Source organism: Callorhinchus milii, unplaced genomic scaffold (assembly GCF_018977255.1).
Source record: "Callorhinchus milii isolate IMCB2004 unplaced genomic scaffold, IMCB_Cmil_1.0 Scaffold10, whole genome shotgun sequence".
Classification (NCBI taxonomy): domain Eukaryota; kingdom Metazoa; phylum Chordata; class Chondrichthyes; order Chimaeriformes; family Callorhinchidae; genus Callorhinchus; species Callorhinchus milii.
In genome coordinates this window covers 6,414,487-6,425,037 of record NW_024704751.1, presented here as the reverse complement: position 1 = coordinate 6,425,037, position 10,551 = coordinate 6,414,487, and the positions used below count along the sequence as shown (strand labels likewise).

At 50.5% G+C, this 10,551-nt stretch overlaps 1 protein-coding gene across 2 annotated transcripts; it reads left to right on the top strand.

Moving 5' to 3' along the window:
- Positions 1-3,983: 3,983 nt before the first annotated feature.
- zgc:174895 (purine phosphoribosyltransferase family protein) lies at positions 3,984-8,616 on the top strand. Of its 2 annotated transcripts, none has more exons than XM_007896647.2 (6): positions 3,984-4,069; positions 4,227-4,350; positions 4,945-5,038; positions 7,095-7,241; positions 7,738-7,833; positions 8,416-8,616. In XM_007896647.2, exons 2-6 carry the CDS (start codon positions 4,228-4,230, stop codon positions 8,574-8,576), a joined length of 621 nt encoding a protein of 206 aa, XP_007894838.2. In that variant the 5' UTR covers positions 3,984-4,069; position 4,227; the 3' UTR covers positions 8,577-8,616. The 2 variants fall into 2 exon arrangements, with proteins under 2 accessions (XP_007894838.2, XP_007894840.2); XM_007896649.2 differs by having other exon boundaries at positions 3,984-4,074.
- Positions 8,617-10,551: the final 1,935 nt, after the last annotated feature.

Genomic DNA, 10,551 nt, shown 5'->3' with positions numbered 1-10,551 from the left:
TTCACCCACAAAATACACAGTCACTCCACTTTACAGTGTATCCTGTGAAGCGCTTTGAGACGTCGCAACAACATGGTAAGGCGCTGTATCAAATGCAAGGAATAATTTTATTCGGGGGATTGTTGGCCAGGACATAGAGAGAGAGAAACTCCCTTCTCCTTTCGAACAGTGTAACGTTTAACGAACAGTGTCATCTTTAACGTCCACATGAACAGGCAGACGAGACCCCAGCACTGCACTGGAGCGTCAGCTTAGTCCTTAAGTGGGGCTTGAACCCACAACCATCTGACTCAGAGGAGAGAGTGCTGATACTCTGAAGGAGGGAGGGTCGGAGGGAGTGAAGGGCGCAAGGGATATAAAGAGAGCTTTTAGACATAGAACGCATTGTTCTGCCTCCAGAGTGCAGTGTCGGAGCTTTGATTTAATGCCATAACGATACGGGGAAGAGGTTCTTACATTTTAACCTGAGCTAAGTGGTCGAGGTTTGCGTTTAGGAGTCAATGCCCTGTGAATTCTGGGGGTGGGGAAAGAGGGGGTGGGTGGGGGGGGGAGAGGGGAGGGTGGGGGGAAGAGGGGAGGGTTGTAAGGCAGGTCCGATCAGCCAGTTAATTAGAAAAGAAAAAAAAACTCTTGCACACCTGAAGAAATGATCCTATTTATGAAGCGAGAGGAGGGGAAAGAAAAAATCCCCACGGATCCGTTACTTTAATCGCCGCTGTCTCTTAGCCTTTTCGGTGCAAAACCAAAGCGCTTCACAGAATTTACTGTAAAGTGAATTGACTCTATAGTTTGTGTTTCGCCCACAAGATACAGTCAAACCACCTTGACAGTGAATTCTGTGTGAAGCGCTTTGAGATGTCTCAATAAGATGTAATAAGGTGCTATATCAAATGCAAGGATGATTATTATTATTATTATTATTATAATAAAACCACACACCAGAGTGGTTGGTCAGTCGACTGGACTCCCTGTCCTCAGTTTTGTCCCTTGTTCCGTGTGAAGAAAACCTACAAAAGATAGATTTTGCGACTCTGAAATGGCACGAATTTGAGCACAATCCGTGAGGGGAGCGGAGAGGGTGTGTGATGTGTGCGTGTGGAGGTGGGGAGAGTAGTGGTGGGGGGGGGGGGGGGTGGAAGGAATGTTTTCGACCTTGTTAAACACCAGTTTATTATTTTCACCAAAAAAACCCTCTCGTGGGCCCCACTCTAACCCGTAGGCTTAATACTGTGTAGCACGCCTCCCTGCATTCATCGCACCACACAGGGTCTCCTGATCCTAACGGTGTCAGTGTGCAACAGTGTCGGAAGATTATCACACAAGCTTGACCCAGTCTTGGGGCCACTTCTTGGGTCCAAATGTCAGAGGATTCCCGTGGGTTCAAGTCTCACGGTTCGTTTCGGATGAGACGTTAAACCGAGTTCCCCGTCTGCCTGTTCAGGTGGGCGTTAAAAATCCCGCGGCGCTATTCGAAAAGAGTCTAACGGCGTTTCTACCACCCAGCGTCCTGGCCAACCACCCCCCCAAGTAAAATCGGTCACTCAATCCATGACTGTCCGTGACACACTGCTGTACACGACTGGCTGCCTCGTTTTGCCCCCAAAATACACGGAAAATCCACTTTGCGGTAAATCCTGGGAAGCTCTTTGAGACCTCTCAACGACATGATAAGGCGCTAAAACCAAACGGGGGCACGGGTTCAGGGTCCGAAGGGGGCAGTTTCAGGACAGGCACCAGGAAGCGATTACTCAGCAGAAGGCGAAACCTTGGGCAAGTTTCCTTACTCCACACGCCTAATAATAATCCCTCCAAAAAAAAAAAAAAAAAACAATAATTAAATTGGTCATTTTCAATCTATGACTGTTTGTGGGACATTGCTGTGCGCAATTGGCTGCCGCGTTCGCCCACAAAATATACAGTCAACTCACTTTACAGTATATTCTGTGAAGCGCTTTGGGACGTCCTCCCGACGTGAAAAAGCGCTATATCAAATGCAAGGATTATTATTATTATTATTATTACTCAGAGGGTAATTAACAACTGGAACCGGGAAAGGAGCCCTTCCTTCCTGATGCGTAACAGCGATAATACCCAATCACCGCCCCGTATCCTAGTTTAAGCTTGTCCGTCACAGTGGACAACAACAATAATAACAACTAAATTACATTTGTATAGCGCCTGTCCCAAGGCGCTGGGTCACAGTTTCTGACCCAAGCTGAGGGGTCGGGATCAGGAAATGTGAAGGGCAGGGTGGGGTGGGGGGGAAGCAGGATGATGGAAAGCACGGTCGAAGAGGAGGGTCTTGAGATGGGTCTTGAAGGAGGCAAGAGAGGGGGTGAGGCGGAGGGACTGCGGGATGGAGTTCCAGAGGGTGGGGGCAGAGTGGCAAAGGGACTTCTTCATCCAAACCTCTTTTGTGATCGTAACTTTGTCAACTGCTCCTGAAAGTCGTCGACTGCATCCTCTGGTTCACAGTCCGTGGCTCTGTGAAGCTGCTTTAATGCAGCACCATCTAGTGTTAGTGTTTCGTACGTCTCCCCCCACCTACCGCCCCCCCACCCCCTCTTCATCATCACAATCGACAATTTACATTGAAGGCGAAAAGAAATAAACGCCCCTTTTTTTAAACTCCCACAAAGCAACAACTTGCACTCACGTAGAGTAAGACATTGAACCGAGGTCCCATCTGCCTGTTCAGGTGGACGTTAAAGATCCTGTAATACTATTCGGAAAGAGAAGGGAGTTTCTCTCTCTCCTGGTGTCCTGGTCAACAATCCCCCAAATAAAATTGGTCACTCAATCCACGACGGTTTATGGGACGTTACTGTGTCCAATTGGCTGCCACATTTGGCCCACAAAATACACAGTCGCTCCACTTTACCGTATATCCAGTGAAGCGCTTTGATGTGTCTCGACGATGTGATAAGACGGTTTATCGAATGCGAGGATTATTATCATCATTATTGTAATTGTTATCACTTTAACGTCTCGTCTGAAGCACGTCTGAAGCTCCATCAATGGAGCGCTGCACGAGAGCATCAGCCTAAGGCTGAATGAGTCCAAGGTCCCAAAATGGGGGCTTGAACCCACAAAACCTCTTGACTCAGAAGTGAGAGTACTACCGACTGAGCTGGTACCTATATTCTGGAGGCAAAGGTTAATTGGTTTACCATTGTCGCTTGTGACAGTAGCTCACAGACTGATAATACAGCGGGGAGGGGGGGGTGGGGGGAAGGGGGATGGGGGAGGTAGCCTGGAGGGGGAGGGGGGAGAGGGGGCAAAGTCCACCCAATTCAGAAGCGAGAAGGGACAAAAAAGTTGCAATTCAAACATATTCATTCGGGAAAAAGTTCTTCGGAGTCTCAGAGAAGTGAGCGGAGCGGAGTGGCCGATCCACGACCAAAAAGAAGGTGATCGCACTGGAGTTTTAATGATTATTTTTATCCACCAGAGAATTGATCTCAAATAATAATAATCCTTGCATTTCACGTAGCGCCTGATCGCGCTGTTGAGATGCCTCAAAGCTCTTCACAGAACATATTGTAAAGTGGATTTACCGTGGATTTTGTGGGCCAAACGCGGCAGCCAAATGCGCACAGCCACGTCCCGCAAAACAGTCGTGGATTGAGCGGCCAAATTTTTTGCCCAAGGGATTATTACTTCCACCGATCGACTAACAATCGGGTTCCTACTTGCTGCTAGGAACACAGACGTGAGGATTGAGGAAATTTGCCTAAGGTTTCGCCCCGCCCGGGAATCGAGACCCGGGTCCACTTGTTTGCCAGGCGAGCGCGCCAACCACTACGCTACTGGAAACCAAAACGATGGGCTTGTCGGCTAAGAGCGGGTGGAATTTTGGGGCTTCTGTAAAACTCCCATCAGTGCAAGACTCCTTGCTGGGCTTTTAATAGCGCTTGACCAGAGAGCAGTCGTCTTCTCAGTTTTCGTGGGTGGAGCCAGACTATTTCTGTAGTTGACTCCAGATTAAGAAATAACTCTTGAGCCGGGTGTCGCTGGCGTTCTTAAGGCGCGGCAATGAAAAAGGTCTTTTAGATGGTCCTTGAACGAGGTGAGGTGAGGAGGGAGTGAGTCGGAGGGAGGGATCCCAGGATGGATTTCCAGAGAAACGTGTGTAGGAATTTCTGCTTTGTGTTGGATGGAACTTTTTTTCACAAACCCTCTTCTTCTTTCCTCTCCGCTCTCCTCTCTCCTTCTGGCCCCTCTAGCATGGATGTGACGTCGATCCCACAGACCCGTGGAGAGGGATGGTATTTGGCTCTCATGCCCCCCAATATAAAGGGCCCGATGTATGCCTGGCTTGACCCATCCCGACTGTACTGTAATCAACAGGTAACTAAAACCTTGCCGTTCGCCAGACAAGAGCTGACATTGTCAGCTAGTCGGACTTCCTGGTGTTTAACAAACATTTTTTTAATTTAATAAATAATAATAAAATAAATAATAATAACATTCCTTGCGTTTGATACAGCGCCTTATCATGTCTTCGAGAGACGTCTCAAAGCGCTTCACAGAATATACTGTAAATCGAATTGACTGTATCCTTTGTGTGTGATATAATAATAATTATTATAATAAATCGGTATTTATCGTACATTTTAATGCATTTAATAATAATAATAGTATTAATCCTTGCATTTGAGATAGCGCCCTATCACTTTTTTGAGACGTTTCCGCAAATTGAATTGCAGATCGTTTATTAAACCAAGAGTTCGGGTAGTAAACACCCACCTTTTGGTTGGCTGACAAAATAATGCTAGAAATAACAAAACAACACTGATTTATGCCGTAAATCAAGAAATACTCAATCAAGAAACATCTGTTTTGTTGGCCGACTGACTGGCCACCACCAGTCACTCCAGTACCGTGTTGGGGGGAACGCTCCGGATTAAGTTGGTTTGAAGAAGTTTTTTTCTTTTTTTTGAGGCTTTGAAGGATTGCATTGAGGACCTGGCGCAGCCTTTCCTGAACGACCCCGTTGACCTGGTGGCTGGCATTGACGCGATGGGCTTCATTCTGGGTAACAATCAGAACAAGACATTCCATAGGAACAAGAGTGGGCCATTCAGCCCCTCGAGCCTTTTCCGCCATTCCATTAGACCACGGCTGATCTGTACATCAACTCCAATTACACGTCTTTGCCCCATAGCCCTTCCTACCCTGACCTAACGCAAATCCATCCACCTCAGTCTCGAGAATTTGAATGGATCCAACTTCCACAGCCCTTTTGGAGGGAGGGAGGGAGGGAGGGAGGGCGAGAGAGAGAGTTCCAGATTTCCACTGCCCTTTGCATGAGAAAATGCTTCCTGGTTTCACTCCTAAAATGGCTTAGCTCTAATTTTAAGATGATGCCCGCTTGCACTGGATTTCCCCACCAGAGGAAAAAATTTCTCACAGCGCTTCACAAGGTGTGGAGGGGGGTGGGTGGGTGGTGGTGGTGGGGGGTGGAACTGCTGGTGATGTGCAAGCGTCTGTGTGTCTTTTTTAGGGCAATGCGGTCGTCAATTTGTGCACAGCGACATAATAATAATCCTTGCGTTTGATACAGCGCCTTATCACGTCTTCGAGCCGTCTCAAAGCGCTTCACGGGAGACACTGTGAAGTGAATTGACTGTATATTTTGTGGGCGAAATGCGGCAGCCGATTGCGCGCGGCCACAAAGTGAAGAGCTCATTTTATCAGATGGATAACAGGGAGACAACATCCGCTTGATTTCCAAATGCCTAATGTCCCACCAAGTGCTTTGCTGTGAAATGCGCTGTGGAAACGTAAGCTGCCGTTAACGCCTCTCACCTCACGTCCCCTCAACTCGTTCTTATTTCTTCGCCTTCCCCGCCTCCCCCTCTCCTGGATTTAAAGATCGCCTCCTTGCCTGCTCAGCAAATTTGTTGCGTCCGTTCAATATTAAAATTCTTTGAGGATTTACAACCTCAGGGGCTTATATGGATGCCTCCTCCCCCCGATCCACTATGTCTCGTTCCGAAAATCAAATTAAAACAAACGAGAGACTCTTACTTCTCTGCCTGCCGCCCTCGAAAGGTTTCTTTCGTTAATTAGTAATTTCATCGCAAACTGATTTTTGGGTTTGCGTGGCTCACTGAGGCCAGCCACGGCAGGGGGTTTGTTTAAGTCTATATTTGGATCCAAAGTCCACGTGCGATCGCGAAGCCTGGGCAAGAGATTTGTCTGGGAGGAATTTCCGTTCTGCCCGCAGTGAGATCAAGCGATGCACAATGCTTACCCTGTGTTGCTTTCCCTCTCTTCCCCTTTTGACCATCTTTCAGCCATTGCGCCTCGAAGTTTCGGAACTCTCTCCCCCACCAATCCCCCGCCTTGCACCCCCCCCCCCTCCTTTCCCTCTTTTAGATCCCGAATGAAGATCTTTCGTCTTTAACCTTGCTTACGGTCACCTCCTTCCCCCACCCCCCTCGTGCACGGCGCTATATAAATATAAATGCAAGTTGTTGTTGCTGTCCTAAGCGCGGAACGGCTGCGATTACGGGTTAACGTTCAAGTCATGAGTTTTTTTGTTAAAGGAATCCTTGCATTGGATACTGTGGCTTTCAGGCTGGGAGAACATTGCAAAGAACTTCATAAGATTTACCGTGCGATTGTAGGCAATATGCAGCAGCCAATTTGGGCACAACAGTCCTACACAGAAACCTACGCTTCCCAATGGATTCTGTGAAACACTTTGAGGCGTAATAAGGCTCTGTATCAAATGCAAAGATTCAAGCACTCCCTTGTCTCAGTTCCTCTGCCTCATCCCCTCTTTAGCCATCTTCAGATCCCACTTGAAGATATTCTTCTTTGACCTCCCCTCCCTCCCTCCCAGCTTGGGGGTCAAATCCCCCGTGTTGTTCAGTGCTCTGAGATGCTACCCCATGTGAGGGGCGCTGTATAAATGCGCATTGTTGCAAGCTGCCGTCGGTGTGAAATGGAAGGAACGCGATCGAATGCCGCCTGAAGGTCTCTCGTGTGACCTTCTTTGTCTCTGTGAGAATCAGCGACAAGAGCAGGGGATTTGTCAGTGGTGGGGAGGGAAGAGTCTCACCCTCTGCCCCTCTGTTCTGCAGGAGCCGGCATCGCCAACCGGCTCGCCAAGGGCTTTGTAACCGTCCGGAAGGAAGGTCACCTGTGCGTCCAATCCCAGAGCGCGGCTTACTCCGACTACACGGGCCGGCGGAAAGTTCTGGAAATGCGCACTGACGTGATTAAACCAGGTTGGTGTTTCCTGCGTAAAACAGTGTCGATTTTGGTGTCTGATCTTAGTGGGGATCCTCAATAAGGGAATCAGCTTGATGCCAACCCAGTGGGGATGTGGGGGTGGGGATGGGGGTGGGTGGGGTTGGGGGAAGAAGGGGTGGAAGATCCTCTCAGACGTCCGTCACGCCCACTGGGAAGAGGTGGTGGATGGGGGTGGGGTGGGGGAGGGTGCGGATTCCTTAATAAGAAATCCCGCAAATTACACCCAACGCAGCTCCACTGTGGGCACAAGTCGAGTTAACGCAGCAACCAATAACCCATGCGAGTGACAATGCTTGGGCTCGTTTACGGTATTTAAGTGTGGTTGGCGTGATTGGGGAGGATGGGGAGGGGCGAGGGGGCCGGGGTGTCTGGCCGGGATGAGGTCGGATGAGCCGGAGAGCTTCCTTCGCCCGGAACCTCGCCCCCATCTCGAGGCGACGCTGGGCAAGTAAAACTCTTGATCGGCTTCAGGTACGCGGGTGCTGATGGTGGATCAGTGGGTGGAGACCGGGGGCACGATGGAGGCTGCGATCGGCCTGGTGGAGCAACAAGGTGCAACCATTGCAGGTACACGTTTCCACGCACGCCACATGCTAGAAGCGCCCACGCAACACCCCCGAGCAATCTGCCGGGAACAATGCAATCTAGGACGTCCCAAAGGGGGTTCATTCACGTCGCGAATCCACAGTGAAGTCCCGTGGCGTAGCGGTTAGAGCGCTCGCCTCGCAAGCGAGAGGACCCGGGTTCGATTCCCGCCCAGGCAGGGCGAAACCTTAGGCAAGTTTCTGTACTCCACACACCTCCGTTGGCCCGGTAGTAAGTAGGAACCTGGTTGTCAAGTCGATTGGCGAATCGTTTCCCGGGGGTAATCCCTCCCCCCCAAAAAAATATGGTCACTGATTCCGTGACTGTTTGTGGGACGCTACTGGAGCAATTGGCTGCCGCGTTTCACCTACAAAATACCCAGTCAATCCACTTGACAATATAGTCTGTGAAGCGCTTCGAGACGTCTCAACGCCGTGATAAGGCGCTGCGTCAAATGTCAGCCAAGACACCGGGTGAGAGAAACTCCCTCCTCTTTCGAATAGCATCTCAGGCGATGGAGCTCAGTTTAACGTCCCATCTCCCTCCCTCTCCTGTGGCTTTTAGGCATCGCTACAATCTGCATTGAGGACACCGAAGGTGGGAAGCGGATCAAAGCGAAGTATAAGTGCTCGACCTGCGTCCCCGAACACCTCCAGCATCAGTTTAACAGCCATCACCTAGACTCCTTCACCACCTTCCACCAGCCAGCCAGCACCCTGAAGTAATGGAGCACAGCCATCGCACCTTTCTTCTCTCTCCCTCCCCCCCCCCCTTCTTCGCTCTTCCTCTCTCCCCTCCACTCTATCTGCCCATCAGTGGTGGGCGAACTTTTAGCTCTTGTGGCCCCCCCCTCCCCACGAAAAACCTGAATCCTTTGACCGTGCTTTCGGTCATCTTTCCTCCCCTCCTCCCACCTTCTTCAGGCTCCCCACCCCGCACCCACCCGCAGCCCCCTCACACAGCATGGCCCAGGAGGTGCTCAGACATCTGGGTGAAGCGCTTTCTTTATGAGACGTCCTCCCGCTTCGAAGTGAAAGGCGGAGCGCGAATGTAAACCGTATTGAAGCCATCTTTATTGATGAAACAAGTACCATTGGATTGACACGGAAAGCGGTTGTGGAGAGAACCACAAATTATATATATATATATAGAGACAGACAGAGCATTTACACCTGCTCCCCCCCACCCCCCCCTCCCAAATCAGTGGACAGGAATCTCAGGGGGAGGGAAAGGGTGGGTGGGTGGTGGGGGAGCGCCCTGAGTTTTATGCGTGGACATTTCACTCACAAAACACAGTCACTCCACTTCACAGTATGTACCGTGAAGCGCTTTGAGACGTCTCGATGACGTGATAAGGCGCTATATCAACTGCAAGGATTATTATTATTATTATGGACATGGCAGTAACTCAGATGGGTGTTGGTGGGGTGGGTGGCAGCAGGAGTGGGAGGAACGTATTGTCGTAAGGAGCACAAGGCGGGGAGAAGGCTAGAAAGAGGGACGTAACTCAACTAAAATATCCGTAAGAATTCCCACTCTGTATCGTCTTAACACTGCGTCGTGCCTTAGGCTGAGGGAATGGAGGCGAAGCAGTGGACTTACGATGGGTTTAGAGGCAGGTCAAACCAGGAAGGGCTGTAACACTGACCACAGAAAAGGCGAGTGGTTAATGAGGCGGTGTGTGTGTGTGGGAATGTACCGTGATAGGGAGCAGTGAAGAGTTACGTTTAAACAGACACTTGTGCTTTACGTTCGAAGCTCAAAAAAAGTCGTCATCCCCTCGTCTCGCTCATCTTTCCACCCAAGTCCAGAGTTGAATCATATTCTCAGCATCTCAGTGTGATTCCACCAGTCCCTCTCCACTTCACTCCCCCGACCTCTCCCCACAACCTCACGCCTTCTTTAAGATGATACCAGTGATCATTCCGCCGCTCAGGCTGTTTGTGTGTGTGTGTGTGTGGGTGGGTGTGTATGTGTGGGTGGGTGTGTATGTGTGTGTGGGTGGGTGTGTATGTGTGGGTGGGTGTGTATGTGTGGGTGGGTGGGTATGTGTGGGTGGGTGTGTATGTGTGGGTGGGTGTGTATGTGTGGGTGGGTGTGTATGTGTGGGTGGGTGTGTATGTGTGGGTGGGTGGGTATGTGTGGGTGGGTGTGTATGTGTGGGTGGGTGGGTATGTGTGGGTGGGTGTGTATGTGTGGGTGGGTGGGTATGTGTGGGTGGGTGTGTGTGTGGGTGGGTGGTATGTGTGGGTGGGTGGGTATGTGTGGGTTGGGTGTGTATGTGTGGGTGTGGTATGTGTGGTGGGTGTGTATGTGGGGGGTGTATGTGTGGGTGGGTTGGGTATGTGTGGGTGGGGTGTGTATGTGTGGGTGGGTGGGTATGTGTGGGTGGGTGGTATGTGTGGGTGGGTGTATGTGTGGGTGGGTGGGTATGTGTGGTGGGTGTGTATGTGTGGGTGGTGGTATGTGTGGGTGGTGTGTATGTGTGGGGTATGTGGGTGGGTGGGAATGTGTGGGTGGGTGTGTATGTGTGGGTGGGTGGGTATGTGCGGTGTAGGATTAAACACAGCATCAGTCACAGCTGAGATTCCAACGTTCCACCTTAAGGTGACTCAAGCAGGAGCTTGGGCAGGATTTCGAGTTGGTGGTTGTGCGTGTGTGTGTGTGTGTGGGGGGGGGGGGGGGGGGGTTGGGGTGGGG